The sequence below is a fragment of the Phoca vitulina genome, unplaced genomic scaffold (genome assembly GCF_004348235.1).
Source record: "Phoca vitulina isolate PV1807 unplaced genomic scaffold, GSC_HSeal_1.0 scaffold68, whole genome shotgun sequence".
In the NCBI taxonomy this organism is placed as follows: Eukaryota; Metazoa; Chordata; class Mammalia; order Carnivora; family Phocidae; genus Phoca; species Phoca vitulina.
Genome location: NW_022589771.1, coordinates 789576 through 812383, shown reverse-complemented (window position 1 = coordinate 812383; position 22808 = coordinate 789576). Strand labels below are relative to the sequence as shown.

General features: G+C 46.6%; 1 protein-coding gene across 3 annotated transcripts in view; it reads left to right on the top strand.

Annotated features, from left to right (window-relative positions):
* HLCS (holocarboxylase synthetase) overlaps positions 1-22808 on the top strand; it is a 221246-nt gene that overhangs the window by 30506 nt on the left and 167932 nt on the right. For all 3 annotated transcript variants that reach the window (XM_032392696.1, XM_032392695.1, XM_032392693.1), the window contains exons 3-5: positions 859-1021; positions 2645-3591; positions 8124-8306. In XM_032392696.1, coding sequence (XP_032248587.1) covers positions 970-1021; positions 2645-3591; positions 8124-8306 — 1182 coding nt within the window. In that variant the 5' untranslated portion in view covers positions 859-969. The remainder of the gene's footprint in view (positions 1-858; positions 1022-2644; positions 3592-8123; positions 8307-22808) is intronic.

The window sequence follows — 22808 nt, the reverse complement described above, 5'->3', positions numbered from 1 at the left end:
CCCCCCGCCCCAGGGCTCCCCTTCTCCTCCTCCCAGGTTCACATTCTTCTCTTAGAAAAACCAGAATGTGTCAAGGACTGAGTTTTTTCTGTGCTCATTTTCCCTTGTGGTGGGAATTTGAGCTGGGACAGGCAGGAGGTCTCCAGACGGGACGGTCCTTGACAGTTGTTTTCCCAGTTGTAGGAATCAAGGAGGAGCCCTGTGTAGAACTTCTCTGATTCCTGGGCTGCAGGGCATCGGGAGCACCAGAGAGTATGGTGCCCAGGAAGGGAGGTGCTCACACGCGCCTGGGGAGTTCTGGTGCAGTCGGTCTCAGACTCCGGGTTACATTATAAATCACTGGATATTGTGGACCTGTTGCTTCCTCCTATTTCCTGTTACTACCGGGCACACTGATGTATTTCCATGTCTAGAAAATGGCCCTCTCCCCTTTCAGTTCCTTGAAAAGCGGTGGAGACTTCAATTGCTTGCTTTTAAAAGAGAGGGATGGAGTAACAGGGCGATGGACATTAGGGAGGGCACCTGAGGTGATGAGCACTGGGTGTTACACGCAACTGATGAATTATTGAACACTACATCTAAAACGAATGATGTACTATATGTTGGCTAATTGAATTTAAATAAAAAATTAAAAAAAATAGAGGGTTGTATTTAGTGCTTTGGAAGCCCTGTTGTCAGGTAGAAACAAGAATGTTAGAGCCAGAACAACTTTGACGTTAAGAAAATGCAATATTCAGTAACTCATTATGTTTGACTCTAACTTAGGGGTGGGAGCTGAAGGGAAAAGTATCTGCTTAGTTTAGAGAAGAACAATCTCACCATCTTTTTCTTCCTCCTCCCTCATCCATGTTTTCTCAGATTGTGAAGTGGTCCGACTGCTGTTTGCCATTAGCGTGCAGACCTGGGGATCCTTATCAATTAATCGCTGAAGCAAGCGTGGATGACTTCAGTAAGCTGGGGGTGGCGTTCATGGAAGATAGACTCCAGATGGCTGATGGATTGGTACCTCAAAAGATTGTTTGTAAGTGACCTTAGAAATGCTTCCATCATGGGGCGCCTGGGTGGCTCAGTCGTTAAGCGTCTGCCTTCGGCTCAGGTCATGATCCCAGGGTCCTGGGATCGAGCCCCACATCGGGCTCCCTGCTCGGCGGGGGGCCTGCTTCTCCCTCTCCCACTCCCCCTGCTCATGTACCCTCTCTCGCTGTGTCTCTCTTTGTCAAATAAATAAATAAAATCTTTAAAAAAAAAAAAAAAAAAAAGAAATGCTTCCATCAGGGGCACCTGGCTGGCTCAGGCAGAAGAGCAGGCAACTCGTGATCTCTGGGTCGTGAGTTGGAGCCCCACGTTGGGTGTAGAGATTACTTAAATAAATAAAAACTTTAAAAAAAGTATTTCTAGCATAGCAGGAGACCATTGGTTATTAGTTTACGGACTGTTGAACTCTCTTGTTCGATGTGGCTTAAGGCTTATCTTCAGTTTAATGCAGTCAACAGGTGGATGTAATTGTAACAGTATGAGAATAATGCATGTGTTAGGTTTTTTTGAGATGCTTATCCCAAAGTATATCGATAGTGCTTTTTAAATTATTTCTTTTTAAGTGGGCTCCATGCTGGGCCCAACATGGGGCTTGAACTCAAGACCCTGAGATCAAGACCTGAACTGAGATTAAGAGTCGGACCCTTAACCCACCGAGCCACCCAGACGCCCCAGTGCTTTTAAGATTCTTTAACAAGGATTTCCCATAATTGTGTTATCCACAAGATGGCGTGCAAATGTAGAACCCATATAATATTTGTTTCCCATAATCTAAAAAATATAACAAGTTTCTAGACTATAGTTCGACTGGATGGAAAGCATAGCCGGTATTACCCTAAAGTTCTAATTCTAACAGTTTTTTATTTAAAAAATATATATCACAATATTTTGGGATACATCTTTTTTTCAGGAAACATGCAAAATGTTCTTAATTAGGTTTTAAAAATTGAGTTTCTGTGTCCATGAAAGTCTTCATTTGTATCTTGAGCAAAGGAGTGTTCCCAGCTCTGGAAATCCTTGTAAATCATTTAATTTCCCCATTTGGCATGTGCATGTGCCCAATACAATGTCAGGTGCATAGCAAGTGCTCCATGAATGTTTTTTGAATCAGTGATTGTAAATTTCTATTCCGGTCCTGAGATAAGATACTGGAAAGACCCTTTTCCCCCATTGATCCTATGAAGTGTCCCAAGAGCACCTTCTGCGTGGGGTGTGCTGGGTACACCAGATATGTGCCCTTTTTGTTTCTCAGTTTCATTTTCTTATAGGAGACTGACACCCAAGAAATCGATTCTGTAAGTAAGTGGGCACAGAATTTACCTCTCTGAATCCCACTTTGTTCACCAGCCAATAAGGGGATCTGGGGCTTCCCGATTCATAAGGCAAAGGTGTTGTGGAAATGTGGGATTTGGGATTTCACTGTCGGGAAGGTCGGGCGCACCCTCCCAGCAGGTGGGAGCAGTGCCCGGTTCCAGCAGATGCTGAAGACTTGCGGTAGGGATGCAGGTGGGAGCCGGCGGGCAGAGTGCGGAGAGCGCCATGAGGTTTTGAACTGAGCCGCGTGACAGACCAGAAGGGCTGATGATTGTCTTTTCTGTTCGTATTTTAGCAGTGCACTTGCAGGACTGTACTCTGAAGGCACTTGAGGATCAGGCCTCAGACAAGCAAGCCCAGACCCTACAACAGAATCCTGAACCTTCCGCTGAGAGTAAGCCTGAGCCGGACGCTGTGGAGTGCATTGGTAGAGATGATCCCAAGGTTCTTGGTGCACAACGCACACTGGGGACGGGGAGTGCTTCTGGCAGCGAGCCTGCCGGGGAGGGTGACAGAGGAGCAGGCTCTGTCGAGCACTGTCCCCTCCATCTGTCTAGTTGCCATGAGTGTCTGGAGCTGGAGAACAGTACCATTGAATCTGTCAAGTTTGCATCTGCAGAGAACATTCCAGATCTTCCCTATGATCACAGTGGCAGTTCGGAGGATGTTGCTGATGATATCCGCTTGGAGAGAGAATGGAGGAGAGTCAACGTCACGGGAAAGGCCCCCAACATCCTCTTCTATGTGGGCTCTGCCCCCCAGAAATCCCTGGGCAGGTTCCAGGAGGTCCGGTCCGTTCTGGCGGACTGTGTGGACACCGACCGCTATACGCTCTACCACCTGTCAAGGGAAAGTGCTCTCAGAGACCCGTGGTCAGACAACTGTCTGTTGTTGGTCGTTGCCACCCAGGAGACTATTCCTGAAGACCTTTCCCAGAAGTTCATGGCCTACCTTTCTCAGGGAGGGAAAGTGTTAGGCCTGTGTTCGTCCTTCACATTTGCTGGCTTCCAGGTGACGAGCAAGAGCGTGCTCGAGGAAACAGTCCAGAGCTTGGTTTTCTCCAAGGCTGACCAGACCCAGGTGAAGCTCAGCGTCCTGAGCAGTGGCTACGTTTATGAGGAAATCCCTGGGGAGCGCCGCAGCCTGGGCAAGCTGCAGGGTCACCTGGAGAATGAGGACAAGGACAGGCTGATAGTGCAGGTGCCTTTTGGAACTCGTGGAGGAGAAGCTGTCCTTTGCCAGGTATGGAGCTGGTATCCATGTGGGGATCTTTGGGGACTCTCAGAGAGTATGCCCTTTAAGGCTGAGCACCAAAAGGGTCAAGAGTCTGAGCTCCGTGGGGTACTTCTGATCCTTGGCTGGGACTTTTTTTGCTGATGCTGAGTAGGTTTAGGTGAGGGCTTTCCTGTCGCATGAATATCGCATTTCACCAAAACACTCGGGACGGAGGAACGAAGCAGAAGGTGTCATGCTGATTAAAGACTGCTGGTTGACCAAAGATGAGTCAGAAAATTCTTTCTTGTTTTGCTCTATGCTGGTAATCATCTTTCCAAAATACATTAGTCTACTCTCTTGTCTCAGAGCACACTGTGGTCAGTATAATCGAACCTTTTAGTTTGTGTAGGGAGTCGAGTGCCTTGGGCTGGTGATTTTCAGGGTTCATAACCCTCACATTACAACATTGTGGTTGATAACAGGGATTGCATGAATGCTCACCAACTGCTGGGGTGGTGAGTGTTGAAAACTTCTCAAATCCTCAGTTCTTTTATGATTTTTGTCACTCTTAAAATCTAAGTGCTGAGAAAAATTTCAGATAGAATTTTGAAGCGATTTCGATTTATGGCACATTAATACAGTTGACCTTTGAATAACAAGGCTTTGAACTGCGTGGGTCCACTTGTGTGGAATTCTTTGGCTAACTACAGTATAGTACTGTAAATGTGTTCTCTGTTCCTTATGATTTTCTTGGTAATAGTTTCCTTTTCTGCAGCTTACTTTATTGTAAGGATAGGGTATATAATATGTGTAATATACAAAATATGTGTTAATTGACTGTTTATGTTATCGGTAAGGCTTCCGGTCAACACTAGGCTTTTAGAGTTAAGTTTTTGGAGAGTTGAAAGTTATATGCAGATTTTCCACTGCACGGTGAGGTTGGCCCCCTGGCCCCCCACATTGTTCAAGGGTCAGCTCTATATAGGTAAGGGAGAAGTGGGAAGGGAGAAGAAGGGACATGCTACTTCCCTCCCGCTCCCTTCCCAAATCCTTTGGCTCATCTGCTGTTTTTTTTTCTTGTTTCTTTCTTTTTCCTTTTCCTTTTTGGTTTGTTTAAGCAGATGGAAGCAGGATAGACAGTTTCCAAATTCCTGATCATTGACTGCAAACTTTTTTAACACCTCAGGGCAGAAAGTTTTTATTAGAGTTAGATGAACCCTTGTCCCTAAGGATTTGTTATCTCATGAGAAAGTTAAGTAGAGGTAGATACTTTGCCCAGAATAGTTTCCAGGATGAGTGTAACAGATTTTGTTATATTACAGGGATCTTTTTGTTGAGTTGGAGAATCGTTTCCTTTTTTTTTATTGTTTATTTTCATTTCATATGCTGTCCTAGGAGCTAAATCTCTTGGCTTTTCTGACCAAACATTCTTCAAGGGGTCATAAATTTGTTTCTTTACTCTTCCAAAGCCCATTCGTTTGTTCTTAAGATAATGCTCAAAGATGCATATAATTTAAAAATCTGGCCATCAGGACAGATGAATGCGTACAAGCCAGGCAGGTTTCATGTAGGCTGCAAAGCACATGAATTAGTTTGGAGGCCTAATAAATGTTCTTCTTACCTTTTTCTCTGCAAAGATGGTAACTATAGCAACTGCGCATTCTCAGAAAATCCACTTAAAAACCCGACTTCCTAGAGCCATATTTCAGTTTTGAGTGGTGACTTTTACCACCCCTGTGCACAGACTTGTACTAGAAAATTGATTCGGCACTGCTGCGATCCATTTCTCTGAGTGACATGGCAACTCCACTTGCTGCCCCATTTACATTGACCCCGTTGCTGTCATAAAATTTGATACTGCATGCATTGCTCTAGGAAAAAAAAGGCAATACGATGCAGCTTCAAAAATCAGATTCAGAGGATTAGAATGTCATTTTTGATTTTAAATGACTTCCAGTCTCTGTGTGACAGGGTCACTGCTTTCTGCTCAGACCTGTGTCACTACGATACCTTGCCGCCAAGAGCGGCCAATAAATGTTATTATTGAGGGCTGGTTAGTTTCCTCTTTCCCCGGTCAATTTCATAGTCTTCATCTCTAGTAAATCGAGTAATGATGTAACCCAGTAAGAGGGGCAGAGCACTTCAAGGGCAAACCACAGCCGCGCAGTAGATGGTGGTCTCACGGCCAAGGAACTGCCTGTGGACGCCTTTACTGCTCATCGCGAGGAGAAAGGACGTTTTCGTGTGCTTGCTGTGACGATCAGGTTTGCAGGGGACATTTAAGGCTGCGGATTAATGCTGACCTTGGATTATCGACTGGACCAGGACTTTGGCATGAAGTTGCCCACATGGACTTAAAAATATTTTATTCCCTTACTTAGCGTAGTGCATGGCAGGATGGTCTGGCTCTTCGAGCAGGGTTTCTCAACCCCGGCACTGTTGACATTTCAGGCAGATCCTGCTTTGCTGTGCAGTCCTCCCGTCCCGTGCTCTGTAGGGTGTTAGCCGTGCGCTACCCACCAGATACGACGCACGGGTGGCAGACCGCCCTCCACCCCCTGCATTTGTGACTGAAGACGTTTTTAGGTCAAAAAGCCTTAATTTTAGAAGAAGCCAAGGTATAGAAACAGGCCCATCAGTATGGTAACAGTGTTACAGCCAGAGGACGAGACGCGTGTTGGGTCCCACAGAGGACCAGAAGGCAAATCCAGAAGCACACAGTCTCTGTCCTGTGAATTGAGGTTTAGAGACAGAGGAGGTCTCTCTTCTCGCGTCCGTTGTCGAAGCAGCTACTCTCAAAGCCCACGAAAGCACTCCTCGCACAATGTCCGTGGCTGTCCTCTCTCTTACCTCCTGGAGCCCTGGAGGCCTGCTCGTGGGGGTAAGCCCGCCTTTTCCCCCTTGGCCTCGCTCAGGTGTGACTGTGAGTTCAGCACACCCCACTGCGGGTGCTTCTTGGATCTTCTGTGTATTCACTCAGGCATCACGCTCACGCCCTCTCCTCTGGGCCCAGGTGGGGGGAGAATGTCACTCATTTTATTTCTGCCACCTGTAAGGGGTCACCTCCAGGAGAGCCACTGGCTTTGTCCACTAGAGAGGAGAGGCCACATTTAGGGAAAGAACGCAGGAAAGGAGACTCGGATTCGGATACCTTGAAGGATTTCACTTCTCTGCCTCTGCCTCTCTCCGCGGCTGTTTGGAGGACAGACTCACTCCTGGCCGGCAGGAGCAGCCCTTGGCTGGCCCGCCCTCGCGTGGGGCCGTGCTGGCCTGTCTCTCCAAACCTTTAAGACTGGCATCAACTTTGCACAGTTGGACCACTTTGCTCAGGATATTTGGACAGTATTTTTGACTTGGTTAAGTCTTAGGTGGGAATTGAGAGATATTACATTGCCTGAAGGCTGTGGGCACCTTGCTCTTTATTTTCATCATGCTCCTAATAGTATCAGGTCAGGAGCTCTGCATACAACAGAAATCCACAGCTGATTCCTGGCAAAGGCAAAATAAAATAAAGCCAACATGCTTAGGTTGCTCAATATTCTGGCACCCTCCACGGCTCTAATGGCCAGTTAAAATCTGATCTCAAGAGGACCAGAAGTTCTAGTCTGTTCCTTTACACCAAAATGCACACCACTGATTGGAAAGTTCTAACTGAAGGGAGCTAGAAGTTCTAGCATGTTCCTTCAGACCAAGACACAGACCGTTTGTTGATTGGTGGGGCTGTTTTATTTATTTATTTATTTTAAAAGATTTTATTTATTTATTAGAGCGAGCATGAGCAGGGGGAGTGGCAGAGGGAGAAGCAGACTCCCGCTGAGCAGGGAGCCCGATGCGGGGCTCGATCCCAGAAACCCTGAGACCATGACCTGAGCCAAAGGCAGACGTTTAACCGACTGAGCCACCCAGGCGCCCCTAGGTGGGGTTTTAATTTTAAGTGGACAACAAAGCCTGAACTAGATAGAAGTCCGGAATCTTAAATTCAATCCAGGTGAAGGAGGGTGGTGGGGCGGGCCTTTCTGGGGTCCCCCAAACCCCACATCTTCTATTTTTGGATGCCTGCACACACTCTTACAATGGTGAATGAGGCTCCTGTCCTTCATGGTGTTGTTTCCTGGTGGTTATGACTATAGGTGGAGTGAGAGTTTGCACACAACCCATCGCGCCTCCCGGGGTTCAGTAGCAACCTTAGTTGGCTTCTTGGTACAATCCTATTTCTAAGTGTTTTGGTAGAGTAATCAAGTTGAGCAACTTGCTGAGGTCCCCCAACTGGTTAGTGATACAAGTTGGGGCCCGGGCAGAGTCTGAATACTATCCAGGCTTGTGTCCAGCACCACCTTTTCACCCGACTGCCCAAATTTCAGTCGGCTCCTTTGAATCTTTTTATTGCTTTGTTGTGACTCTCCACATGGTCAAGTTCCAACGTTTACATACTGTTGATGATCAGAAGGATTTCTGTTGAGGTTTTCAGAAATGCTGGTAAAGACACTGTTTCTCCTAAGGTTGGCAAGTGCCCCGGATTCACGATTCACGATTTACGAAGCAGTGTCTTTTTCCTGCAGGTGCACTTAGAACTACCTCCCAGTTCTTCAGTGGTACAAACCCAAGAAGATTTTGATCTGCTCAAATCAAGCAATATTAGAAGATATGAAGTCCTTAGGGAGATCCTGACAACGCTCGGCCTAAACTGTGACATCAGACACGTTCCTGCCTTAACCCCTCTTTACTTACTGCCTGCGACCGAGGTGAGTGTGTGCTCAGGCGGGAAGGGGACGACCCCTCGGTCGCCTTTCTTCCAGACGTCGACCCTGTTCTTTCTCAGTGGTCTCGATTTTGATTTCTGTTTTTACTTGGCCTTCAGGTTTGGGAACCGTCTTAAAGATATCCAAGTATAACTGATATTTGTGGTGTTTGTAGGTAAGGGTGGGAGAGAAGACTGTTGGAGTTTAGAAGGTGTTGTATCTTAAAGGTCACGGCCTATCCACTTTAGGGGGCAGAGGGTCACTCTTTTATGTGTCAAGAGTGTATTTGGAAACCACAATTTATTCATTTGGGATTAAAGACCTTTGTTTTGATCCGGGCCTTTTTCAGGGAATTTTTGGACAGGAAAAATTCATTTGTGCTGATGTCTGCCCTCTTGTGGCAGAAGGGGCTCCGAGTTCAGCTTCTATCCTCTCGTTGTGTCTAAAAGGGAAATGCCCGTGGAGCTGGGAACGTATTCAGGAATTTTCCTGGGCTTTTGTCTGCATTTGATGCCTGTGGTTGTTACCTGGTTTGGGCTGGTTGCCAGATTCTTAGGGGTGTCTCCTCCTACTAACCCCTTTGCTTTGCCAAGCTGTCAATCTCTTACTGATTGTGGCAAGGTATTTGGAGGTCTTTTTCCTGTCTCCCCTCCATAGGGAAATTTGTGAGTTCAGTGATATAACCCTGCAGTTTCCGCAAATGCCTGATGGTCCAGGTGACTCTAAACACCAAACTTACCTGCTTTCTCTTGAAAAGAACAAAGTATACCTCCTCCTCAACATTTTTAAAAGAGAAGGAACTCCCTTTTGGGTTATACTCTATCCCTTGGCAAACTTAGTTGTTGGAGGAGAGCGGAGCTGTGGCTGTCTGGATGGGATGTGCTCACTTGGAGAAGACAGCTATAAACTCCACGTGCTTACAAGATTAGGATACCTTATAGGATTATATGAGGTTTGCAAGAAATAATATATGTGAATGTTTTGTGTAAATTATATTATTTAAAAGACAGTCCAATTATTAATATTATTAGTTTGGAGTTTTAATAAGTTACATGCGTATAATGTACCTAGTGCCTGTTATCTAGTCTAAAAAGACGTCAGGTAATGTTTTAAATTTTAAAAATGAATGATATTGCAATGGATTTTTTTTCCATTTAAGAAACATTCTTTTATTTCATTTTCATTGTGGTTTTTAGCCAGGTTGTACTCTTTTAACTTTTTTATTTAAAAAAATTACTTTAAAAGTTTATTTATTTTAGTAATCTCTACACCCAACATGGGGCTCGAACTTATAACCCCAAGATCAAGAGTCCCATGCTCTTCTGACTGAGCCAGCCAGGTGCCCCAAACTCTTTTAAATGGGTGCTCTCGGAGATTCATGGTATGACTTTGGTTTGTGCCTTTATCTTGGGGCTTCAAAACTCCACATCTTTGTCTCTATTTTATTTTATTTATTTTATTTTTTTTTTATTTTTTATTTTTTTTTAAGATTTTATTTATTTATTTGAGAGAGAGAGAATGAGAGACAGAGAGCATGAGAGGGAGGAGGGTCAGAGGGAGAAGCAGACTCCCCGCCGAGCAGGGAGCCCGATGCGGGACTCGATCCCGGGACTCCAGGATCATGACCTGAGCCGAAGGCAGTCGCTTAACCAACTGAGCCACCCAGGCGCCCCTTTGTCTCTATTTTAAATGTTCAGTTAATAGAAGGAAAAGCATCAGATCCAACTTGTGACTTATAGTAAAATAAAGTGTGTCCTCAGAGCTTTCCCTCCTATAGATGGCCCACCCATCGCCCTCCCACTTTGGAGGGATGGGGCAGAGCCTTGTGGGTAAGGGTTACTGGTCCCAGGGGAGCTGTGACTGTCACTCTCCTAAATCTTCTCACTCCCTCCTTTCCTGGTCATCGGGGGCTGAGACCGGTATGTGAGGAAATTGCCTGCTTGTTCTGAGGTCCCGAGTGAGATAGACCAGTGACAGTGCTCCTTGACCTTTCCTGGGAGTTCTGACCGCACTGGTCTGGGGACTCGCCCCTCTGGACTCCTGGATATATCAGTGAAGAAGAAGCTGTGTTCTCAAGGTTCGAACTCTGGGCATTTCCCGTGCTTCTTTAGGATGGGTATAACCTGAAACACCTAAGCAGAGGCTTTGTATTGCGTGTCTGCTTATATTAATGTACCCAGTAGATGCTTCATGGTTTTGTCCTTTCCGTTCTTTAAACTGCATGTGGGTGGGGGGGATACATTTCCCCTACTGATTGGTGACCCTGCCTCACCAACCTTGGGAATGAAGTGCTTGAACAAGATTAAAGCAAGTATTCGTTCTATGTACAGACACAGACACCCCACACAGACTCCAAGGCTACCAAGTTCCTATTTACATAACAAGTTTGGGAAAGAGCAGTTTCCAGAAACGTTCTCTTCTCATTTTGGGTCTCCCAGTTGGTCTGGTTGCTCTTGGATCTCTATACTGTGGATTACTTTTTCTCCCGACTGCTTTTCTCCGAATTCCTTTTTACTTGGGGAGCCCAAGGACCTGAGTGTGTGAGCGTGCGGTTGTTGTGTATACCCTCATTTCTTAGTTTTATCGTCTCCTAGAAGACTTTGAATCTGCAGTTAAAGGAAATCTAAGAACTCAGGGTGTTAGAGTATGTTTTCCTGGAATACAAATTCTTTGAAGGATTATCATGCAAATGAATGTGAAGGTAGACTGATCCACACCTTGATGGTCTTTCTGCAGGCAGCTCATAATTCCTCGGGGTCTTCTCCTAATGCCGAGGTGGAGACATCTAGGAGCATCTTCTAGTCATTGTGCAGGCGGCTCAGCATTTACAGATAGTTGGGGATGACAGATTGGGAAGAGAGCTGGGTCGTACGTTCTATTTGGTTTTCTTTCCTGCAGCCTTCTTACTAGATCTCATAGATCCCCATGGGATTAAGGCACGTGGAGAGGATGTTGTCATCCCAGCATCTGCACTACATGGCCCATCCTTAGATTCATCACCTGCCCTGCATGTAGATTCCACACCTGCGCTGGCTTCGGGCTCCGGGCTCGGGGCTACTCTGTGCTGTTGGGAACCAACCACCTCTCACCACACGGTGTCGCTGCGGAGCTAGGCTGCCTGTGAACAGACTCCCTGGACTGGAAACAGCTCAGACTTTTTTTTTCTCCTCTCTGCACCAGCTCCACATACTTTAGTAGTTTTCCATTATATTGGTGGCACTTTCTTTTGGATCTGTAGGAATTATTTCAGCGTCACAGTTAATATTCACCTTTCATTAAGCCTCTTGCTATGTACTAGGTACTGTTCGAGGAGGGGATATGAAAGAACACAATAAACACACTAGTTATCGGCTCTGTTGACAGAGTTTGGTGCCTAGGCCCTCGCTTTGTATAGGAAACAGTACAGAAGGTTTACGAGGTACCTGTGAGCTTCCACATCACTCCGATACAAATGGAAGAGAAAGCATGGTGACCCAGCTAGAAAAAAGCACTCACCCAAAGAACAGTCGATTCTTGGTGTTCGCTGGGGATGTGTTCTGAGACCGTTCCCGGCACCCACACGCCCCAGCAGCATGTGATTTCCCCTATAAAATCCACTCATGTATGGCCTCGTATGCGTCACCATGCATGACACCACGAGGAAGCAGGGCTCGGCTGAGGTGCGGCCTCTGGGTGACCGGGGACTTCCCGTTGAATCGCAACTCCCAGGGGGCAGGATTGAAATTCAGGCCTCAGCAAAATTATTGCTCTGTCCAAACAAAACACACGAGCACGTGTACCCCACCAGTGTGTCTACAGAAAAAAAGACTGGAGGGAAATACAGAAATCTAGGGTATATTTCTGGGTGGTGGGCTTTGGGGTGATGATACTAAACTTTTGTATGTCCTAAATTTTCTGTAACGTACATGCATTATTTTTATAAGGAGCAAAACCGGTTATTAAAGATGCACACAAATTACTCTCACTGGACTTTGAAGGCATCCCAGAAACGGTCACAACTTGAGTGTTGAGAAGTAAGGACTCTTGTGTAGATATTGATAGTTTATTTAATATTCGACGTCTATATGAGTTACTTTAACGGCGTTAGCTTTGTTAGTAACGCCTTGACTCTGTGAATGGCCAGTGACGGCTACGCTGCCGGGTTTAATCGGGGCTCTCCCCTCCCCGGTGGGCGCTCCCGGGCCTCAGCAGTGCATTCACGCCTGCTTCTGGGGGTCCTGGCGGAAGCTCGTAATTCGAGTGCCCCCAGCCCTGCTTGGATGTTTCTCGATGGAACCCTTCGAACTGTTTCTCAGAGAAGACACAGCTGTGCTGACGTCTCCACAGGGAGCCCTTTCAAACAGCTAACTTCCTTCCCGGAGGTGTGAGTAGAGGGAGAGGCTCAGAGGACACGCGGCTGACCCCGGATTACTGGGTCGCCACCACACTGACCTCCTGCCCCTGGTACTGCTGCTGGGGCTGCTGGCAAGTTAGCAGGAATACCTCTTTCCTGTGGGGGACCCGTGTGTGTGTGTGTGTGTGTGTGTGTGTGTGTGTGAGTGTGTGTGTGTATGTGTGAGTGTGTGAGTATGAGTGTGTGAGTGTGTGTGAGAGCGTGTGTGAGTGTGAGTGTGAGTGTGTGTGTGTCCGATTTGATAGAAAAACACAGCTCGTTCCCTTGCAGAATGTAAAGTCCCACGGAAAAACTCACTCTCCTGTTTCCATTTCTCTGGGCTCTGTTTCCATGTTTGTCTCTGCCGGGGGGAGGGTGTGCAGCGAGTCCGAGGGGTTTGTGCTTGGAGGGGCAGCTGGTTGATTGGGACAAGCTGGAATGGGATCTCAGTGGGTTCCTTTCGACCCCCCAGCCAGACCAGGGGAGGGGGGAGAGGATGGGAGTGCGCACAGCCTGCTTGGCATGCTCCCCTACCCTGGGACATCATTGCGTGGGGTCTGGGGCTTTCTGAAACTACAAACCTGGCATTCTTTTGGGCGTTCCTTGTGGCTGGTAGCTGATGGTATGGAGGCGTCCTAAGACAGAGGCAGGCAGGACGGTGGCAGGAGTCCTGCCAGAGAGAGGGTATGCGGTTCCTTTGCCTTGGGGCTGTGATGTAACCGTAACAAGAAGTGACAACGGGGGTTGTTTTTAAAGCAACCCGGCAGAAATTGTCATGTTGTGTGTAATTTCGGTAGTGTGGGTATTGTGGGATGGGTCCTCTCTGCTTTAGAACAAAAACTAGTATCACATTTCATTTTGATTCAACCCCAAATCATTTGCTGTGGAATGCCTCCTCCCCCACCAAAAAAGCAGGTAGGAGTAGTTTCAATATCTGTAAAAGTATTAAAATTTCCTAGTGTAGTCCCTTCCACCCGGGGAGCTGCTTTTCTGATGTTGGTTGCTTTAGGAAGAAACCGAGACTAAATCATACCACATGGTTCTCATTCTTCCTTCTCTTAGCTGATCTCTTCGTTTAGCGAACATCTGAGTGCCTACTATGCGTGAGCCCTTTCTGTGGAAGTCTGGAAAACAGACACATTCCCATCTCGTGGCATGCCGTATAGGAAACCAGGTGCCTCCCCAGGTGTCTTCGGCCTCATCTGGACCTCACGGTGGCCCTGACAGGTGGGAAGCCAGGGCAGGGGTCCTTATCCGTATAGGAAACCAGGTGCCTCCCCAGGTGTCTCGGCCTCATCTGGACCTCACGGTAGCCCTGACAGGTGGGAAGCCAGGGCAGGGGTCCTTATCCTCGGGAGAGCAAGCCGGGTTGTGGAGCAGTGAAGCATCTCATGTATTTTTGTGAGTTAATTGAAATTCTCTAATTAAAAAAAAAAAAAACCCTTGCTTTCCATGTTTTAGCTTAGTATTTGGCGTGGCATTCTCCCTCTCTCCACCTTTAATCTTAGTTCTGAATCTCAAGTAAGTACGGTGAGATGGAAACTTCTAGTGTTCCTTTAAAACACAGCTTAGAAAATAATTTTTAGAGATCCAAATTAGGGAGAAACTCAGAATTCCAGGTGCGCCCTGAATGGTGTTTGACACGTGGCTAAACGCGGTGGTGGGGTAGCTATTTTATAATACGGCCCGAGCTAACGAGCAGCTAGCAGATTAAAGCACACATTTAAAAGCTTTTATAGCTATGAATGTTTAGGGGGTCTTTCATATACCTTTCTCTCCTTTCTTTCTTCCTTCGCCTAAACTGGAAACGCTTTGTTCATTTTAACTGACTTCCTTTTAACGCACACAATGGCTATGGCAAAGGTGACATGATGGGTTTTGACGTTGAAATGCAAAAGAGGTAACACATGGGGTGTTTTCCTAAGCTAAGGAAAGTCTGTCTTTTGTGGGGAGAGGCTTTTCAGCTACCTTATAGACCGAATTGTTATTTGCATCTTACTTTCACAAGCATGTTTCCAAGAGACTCCTGCAGAGTAAATACCTCTGGGCCGTAGCCCAGGCAGGGACCGATAAGGTGCTTGTGGGAGACCCAGGCGGACGCCGCTTCGGTTGTTTTCCACTCCGAGTGGGTGCTGTTCTAGTTCCGTTCCTGCCGGCCAACCCCGGGGGAGAGGGGTAGGCGAGAGGGAGCGTCTCTCCCTACCGTTTCCTTCTGCGGGTAGCACCCTATCCAGGAAGGGCGCTTTTATTTCCTCAGACTATTTATATCCACTGCTTATGCAGTCACAGATCTGTGGATGGGAAACAGGCCCTTTTGGAATAAAAAGTCCTCCAAGACCAAATGCTTTCTGTCTCCTACACCAGCTCCCTAATAGCTGCCATGTGTGAGCGGGTACGGATTATGGCCTTGCCTCCTGGGGAAGTCGACTGACGCTGTCTCTAGAAGTCTTGCAACGTTCTTAGGAGCAGAATTTTTGTCTCCCAGGCCTACAAAATACATCCCAGGGGATGAGCCCACACTGGCCCTGGGCGGGAGGGCACGGCCAAGGGTGCCCGTGGTGGCCGCCAAGTGCTGGGGCCGGTTCTGCCCAGCACCGAGACCTGAGCACCATGGATGACCGTCCTCCTGCAGTTTTCGGGCGTGGAAATGGCAGGCGGGGAGCACGTTCTGTTTCCATTCATGCAAAGAATTCGGGAGTGTTGCTGCGGGAATTGTGCTGTTTTGAAAAAGTGTTGATCACGTTTCGGGGTTTTAGAACTGACAGGCCATTTGTGGCCCCGGATGGCGTGTGATCTTGTTTCCCCTGCCTCTGCGGGAGAGTAGAGGCAGCCCCAGGTACCAGGGTGGTGGTGTTCTGGGACCTCCGCAGGGAGGCTGGCTGGGGCCGTCCAGGCCAAGATCTCGCTGGCTTCCTTGCGAAAGCCGGCCAGCGTGGTGGCAGGAAAACTCGGCTAAGGTTAGTGTGTCTGTCTGTCTCTTTCTCTCGGAGATCAGACAGTGCTGCAATCACTCTCAGTGTGTTCTCGTTCTGGCTCCCCGCAGCTGCCTACGAGGAGGTGCATTTTTCCAGATGCTGCGGTGCCAAAAGTGTGGCCTCACACGGCCTTCCAGATACTGGAAGTTTCTAGAAAAACTCTCTGTTATCCTCCTGCTTGTGTCGTATTTTTCTTTCTTAAAACGTTTTCTGGCTTTGGTTTAATCATATAATCAGTGGAAGAAATACTGGAGTATAGACTGTAATTTTGGTTCTTACTGATTGTCGGACATTCTGCCCCTCATAAAAAATTCTAGAGGTCAGACCCCATTGGGTGACTTGAGGAACGTGGCTTTGCATGAAAACATTTTAGAGCCTTTCGAATATTTGTTTTAATGGATATTTTTTAGTGGTATTTGAGTCTTTACAATTTTAGCATGTGAATTAACCTATAAATAAATTTTAAACGAATGAATAAATTGAATATATGCATATATTCCTATGTTTGCTTTAACTAAAACTTCTAGAAAATGCTTATAAGATTGCTGAAATAGAACCTTCGTTTGCAGAGAGGTCTTTTTCCCTGAGGATGAGAGAAGATTTAGGTGAAAATATCTAGATTCCTGCTAAAACGGAAACATACTTTCCCATTGGCACACGGAGATGTACAACATGATCTTGTGGTGTGGGTGTAAGTTCTCGCGTGTGTCTCCTGTGCCTGTGTCCGGGTGTGGGGAGATAGGGCTTCTGGGTAAAGAGAAGGATTGTGTTGGCACGTGGCTCTTGCACCTCCTAGGTTTAAATTCAAATTCTAAATAGAATATCTTGCAAACGCGGACCAGGCATCCCCGGTCAGCAGGATCACCCAATTCTGAATGGGCGCCTCGCTGGGCTGTTTGTTGGTGTCAGAAGCGCGAGTCTTTCCTGCGCCCTGAACTGTGAAAACGTGTAGTTAAACCCACTTGCCTCCCATAGGCAAAGTAAAAGTTTGACAATAAAAATGAAAATTAGAAGTGAGTATTCTAAGAAAACTTGTAAAGTTTTCCTTTTTTAATGCCATAGGAAAGTATTTGACAAGTTGTTTTCTTGTCTTTGAGCAGAAATGAATCCTCCATACAGCAGTTTGTTAGTGAGTAATTGGATGATGGCACCACTAATCCCCCTTCCTGTTTTTATTCTCAGTAAATAAGGAAATGGGGCTTTTTTTTTTTTTAAGTTCTTTTTTTTTTTTAATTTATTTGACAGAGAGACAGCGAGAGAGGGAACACAAGCAGGGGGAGTGGGAGAGGGAGAAGCAGGCTTCCCGCTGAGCAGGGAGCCCAACGTGGGGCTTGATCCCAGGACTCTGGGATCATGACCTGAGCCGAAGGCAGACGCCCAACGACTGAACCACCCAGGTGCCCCGGAAATGGGGCTTTAAAAAGAAAACACCAAATTGTGGTTTTATAAATTAAAAATGATGCTCCGTTTTTTTTTAAAGATTTTATTTATTTGAGAGAGAGAGAGCATGCGAGCACAAGCTAGGGAGAGGCGCAGAGGGAGAGGGAGAAGCAGACTCCCTGCTGAGCAGGGAGCCTGACGTGGAGCTCGATCCCAGGACCCCGGGATCATGACCTGAGCCGAAGGCAGACGCTTCACTGACTGAGCCACCCAGGCACCCCGATGCTCCATTTTTTTGAGGGATGGGGGAATGGGGAATGTCCAGACTCTTTCTGCCTTAGAATTGTCTAGATTATTACTCTAGTGCTTTCCACAGGCATGAATATTGAGGTTTTTCCTCTGGCTTTTTTAGTCTGTAGAGTGCCTTACAAGTCAACGGTCTGTAATTTTAAAGATTCTCCTCTTTTGCATGTATTTTGTTTCGGTGATGATGGGATTACGTGTGATGTCTCAGACTGGCCAAATGAGTTTGTCGTGCAAGGTGGCTTTTTAATTTTTAAATTTTTAATTTTTTTTAATTTTTTTTTTTTTTTAAAGATATATTTATTTGACAGAGACGCAGCGGTAGAGGGAACACAAGCAGGGGGAGTGGGAGAGGGAGAAGCAGGCTCCCCACCGAGCAGAGACCCCGATGCGGGGCTCCATCCCAGGACCCTGAGATCATGACCTGAGCCGAAGGCAGACGCTTAACGACGGAGCCACCCAGGCGCCCCGCAAGGTGGCTTTTTAACATGACCAAATCTTCTCTGTTCTGTTGTGGGAGGGTAGATGAGATGACCTTTCACATTCTTTCCAGGACTCCGGTATTGATGCTGGTCCCAGCAAAGCAATCAGATGCAAAAAAAAAAAAAAAAAAAATTAAACTTTTAAATAGTTCCTTTGGATGCATTTTTTGGTGAAAATTTGTGGTTATTACCATTTTCATCTTTATGCTGGAACAATTTGAAATCATTGATAGGTGCCTTTGCACAGTTAATTTGAGCACATTGAAAGACTGTTTTGCTCTCTGCTTTATTTACTTCAGGTTCTTTCTCAAATTGATTTTCCCGTTAATTTAAGAATTACCAATGCAATATACAGGAGCCTCAAATTTGCACTCAAGTTATGGTTTCAAAATTTGTGTGCTAAATGGGCTGTTTTAAAAATGTGGTTATTGGGGCGCCTGGGTGGCTCAGTGGTTAAGGCTCTGCCTTCAGCTCAGGTCATGATCCCAGGGTCCTGGGATCGAGCCCCGCATCGGGCTCCCTGCTCGGTGGGAAGCCTGCTTCTCCCTCTCCCACTCCCCCTGCTGTGTTCCCTCTCTCGCTGTGTCTCTCTCTGTCAAATAAATAAATAAAATCTTAAAAAAAAAAAAAATGTGGTTATTTATGTCAGTTGGGTTTCCTTACCAGCTCACATATGTTCTCATGCTCCCTAATGCAATTAAATACCATCTTGTGGTGCTGTTGATGTCCGATGCTGACCTGCCGGATCCTGAACACACTGGGAACACACAGGACATCTCCTTCTACCTCTCCAGGGTTTGACTCGGAATACAACAGCTCTGTTTCAGTCGTCTCTGAAACAGTCCTGTTGGACCCCTAGTAATACCATGGTACATATGTGTCCTTCCTGGGAATGAGTGCATTTGTGTTGGTAGGTTAATCCTTTTCTCATATTTAAGAAAATGGTTGCTTTTTTCTTTTTCATAGTAACTGTTAAACCGTACCCACATGTCAAAGGAAACATTTTGTAGAAAATTTCAAATATACAAAAGGAAACAGAAAATGAAATGAACTCATGAACTCTGCTTCACAGATTTTTATTCCGGCCAGTCTTATTTCGTCTAATCCTGCCCACTCCTTCTCCATATTATTTTGAAGCAAATCCCAGATATTTATATCAGATTTTTCCTCTGTAAATATTTTAGTGTTTCTAAAAGATGAGAGCTCTGTTTAAAATCATAACCAGAATACCACTGATACACCTAAAATAAATCCGTTCCTTTGTATAATCTCATACCCAGTTGGTGTTCCATTTTCGGATGAGACATATTTAAAGATGGGCCGTATTATCCGTGCATTGTGAACAGGCATGTTGGTTCCCTTCTTTATACAACAAATGCAAGGAGGAAGCAACTAGGTAGAAGCCAGTGTAACTTTTTTGGGGAAGTGATTTAGAAAGTAGATTTTTGTGTCTCTTGAAATGCCGTATTTTAGCCCTTGTTTTGAGGCCGTTCTGAAAATAGCAGCAGATAATCATTTGTAATAGCATGCAAAACAACCGTGCCTAGAAATGCAGCAGATTTGTGTGGCGCTTGCCCGTTCAGAGCGAGGCAGGAGTTTCTCTCCCTCTCTTTTCTGCACAAGAAGTCCTGGTTTCTTCAGCGGGGACGGTATGGATTTTTGCTCCGTATGCTTTCGGTTCGGGTTGATGTTTAGCCTTTGACCCAGCCACTTTCTTACAATAAACAGTTTGTTGATGAGAGCAGCTGCCCACCAGATTGTTTCCAGATTGTTCTCTCCTGGCTGAGGACAGAGTGCACCTTACGAAGAAGTTGGCTTGGAGCTGTGGCTTCCACTTCTTATACGTCTCCCCCTTGGAAGCCAACTGTCGGCCTCTGAACATTCTCCTAGTTGCGTCCAGTAAATGGGTGAATCCGCGGCGCTAGAAATCGGGCCTCCCTTACAATCCTATTTTATTTTATTCTCTGAAGGAATGATAGCATTTTCTAGAAGTTTCTGCCACACGGAGCATTTCCTTATGTTCCAGTAAGAATTCCCAGTATTCGGTATGTGGAAACTAGGGTGGTGCTGTGTCGGGAAGTAGACAGAACACACTTTATTTTGTATAGGAGCTGTGCTCCTTGACTGTTCACAGGTTTTCTACACAGTTAAGGAATGAGGTTAACTTTCAAACTAAGCTCAGTGTTGCCTGCCTGGTATTATTATCTTGCCCTTTCAAAATGAATTCTCGTTTTTTTTTCTACTTTTGCAAGACAGTACTACATTTTTTTTTTTTTTAATGCAAGTGACAGGTAACCTAATGACTTGGCAATTTATGTGACCCAAAGGTGCACCATAGTTTGAATTTTTGCTGCTTCCCTAATCATCCCCCCACCCCCCCCCCCCCCCCAGCTGTTACCTAGAGTGGATTTTCTGCTTGCAGCAGCCTTCATTAAGGCAAGGTCGGAGCTTTCAAGCATCAGAGCCAACACTTTTCACTAAACTGGCCACCAGGGGCTGCTGTCAGAATGGTGAGTCTGAGCTCACCTCCCTAGAGGCAAGTTTACTTTTTCTACAACCAGTAAATTTTGTTAAGCTACCAATCCTGGTTTCAAACCTCAGGTCTCACGACATGGCCTCCAGTCACCAAGCATGCTTACAGCTGTATCCCTTCCAGCCAGGTATTACGTAGGACCTGGACCCAGTTCAAGACCCAAGATGAAGACTTGTGTGTTTTTCATTCAGTGCCAATAAGCTGTTATTAATACACTGATTCCACACAGACCGAAAAGCTTCACAAATGTACTGGGGTTTATGTTCAGGGAGAGTAGGTCCTGCGTTTGGACTGTTCCAGATCCAGGCCTCTGGGGAGGAAGGGCCCATGACGATGGCAATCTGGATTTTCGGGGAGGTGTTCTTACCCGGAGTGGCCTTAGCATCCCTGCCCCAATGCAGGGGTCATGCTGATTCAACTAAAATGTGAAACGCTAGAAGGTGTTCTTGGTGCTGGTTTTGTTTTTTTGGTTTTTAGTTTTTTGTTACAAAGGCTGTGTCTTTGATGATTCCAGGATTGATGGCAGAACAAAATACACAGCGAATGTTGGAGCTGGAGGGGCCTTAGAGCCTCAGGAGCAAATCCCTTCGTTTTGACTTCAACTTTTTATTAAAAAAAAAAAAAAAGAAAACCTAAAAAAGGGTGAAAGAATAGTACATAAACCGTATGTAGCCCCCTCACCTTGGTTCACCCTTGCTAACATTTTGCTACATTTTCTTGATAAAGAGGGTTTGGGGTTTTTTTTGTTTTGTTTTGTTTTTCGGAAGATGCATACTTTACTGCCTTTAAGTAAAACACAAAGCATACAACTTATAAGTTATTTATGGGAGCATGAGGCTTTGACATTGTTGCTTCTAGGGAGTTGGCAAGAGAGTGGTGTTAGTTTGTGCTTGGCCTTGGGCTTGTTTTCTTTATTTGAAGTAAAGCCTACTGGTTTGTAGTGGTTCTGGATGGCTGGTCATCCCCCTACTGGGCTATGCTGTGGGCACATCCCATCTTCACATCAGCCAGCATGTCTAAAATTCTTATGCTATATCTTGAAAGTCCCGAATTACAGAACATAAAACACCTTGGAGCCACGTGTTAGGAGGGCAACTAGTTGATCTTTTATGCCCAACAAAGGGTTTCTACCCCCGATCTAGGGAAATTCCACTGATGACCACGTCATGAGTATAGGATTTACAATTTTTCTTTCAACTTTCCAACCCAAGTATTGTGACTTGGGAACTTTAGATCTGATTGCTTGCTTCCATAAGAACTTTTTTTTCTGGGGGGAGGGGTAAACCATAAGTAGTGTACAAACGCTGTTGTATTATTTATGTGACTATCTGTCTGCCCCATTAAGCTGTAATACAAGATCATTTGAAAGCAAGGACCATGTGTTGTTAATCTTTATGCCCCTTCCCAGTATTTGGCCTATAGTAGGCATTTAGTAAGAGCATTTTGTTTGAACACTTAGGAAGCGTTTTGGCTTTTCCCACTAAGGATCGTGAAACGCTTCCCTGCTCCCGTGTCTGGGACACCCGAGGGGCTTTGGGAGACAGGCTGGCAGCAAAGAGCCCACCCAGCTCGGACTGGCTGCCTGTCCAATCTAGTTCTGTCACTGTTCATTCAGGTATGATGGGGATTTCATAAACAACCATGTTAAACAGTTTAAAAGAATCGGCTGTCGAGGAACACTGACCAGGTGGCATTTAGGAGTATAGGAGAAAGGCAGAAGGGTTTTATCTGTTACTAACGCGCTTTCCCATCTAGAAACTGCCGGGTTCGTGCCGGTCGGTCCGCGGCTCCTTGCCGTGAACTACGAGTACCTTCCCTGTGAACGCACCGAGGCGGTGTCCGGTGCCCCTCGCCGGCCCCCACAGCGTGCCGTGCCCTGGGATTCTCTGAGCTTTCCAGGGTGTCCCGGTGACAGCCCGTCCAACAGAGAGATGAACCTTTGCTTAAAATGAGTGGCCTGGAGTAGGAGGCGCTCGGCCTTCCCTGAAGGCACCTCCGGCCGGCTCCATCTCTCCTTGCCAGGTAACACGTATTTCTTCCTATTGGACTTCTGCGGATGATGGCGCCGTTTTAACGGAGCATTAAACCTTGGCGACTACACATGGAATCTTGAAGCTGAGTCCTGGATGTTCCAGGTTTCTTGGTTTAAAGATGAAGAAACAGGCCCGGAGCAGGCGGTGCGGCCAGCTGGCAGGTAGCGGGGCTGTTGACCCGATTCTGCGTGGGGTGGGGTGGGGGGGGGGTCTGCTGCTTCCTCGTGCCGCGCGCTGGGGGGCTTGAGGCCCGGCAGCAGGTGTTGAGTGGATGGTTCGAGATGGGTCCTCGACGTCAGCCTGCGCCTGGCCCGGCATCGTTCGCGGCCAGGGGCGTGTGCGCAGGACGGGCCGCCACGGGTGTCCCCACTGGCGCGGGGCCCCCAGCACCGAGCTTTCCTGGCTCCCCCCCACCACTCGCACGGGG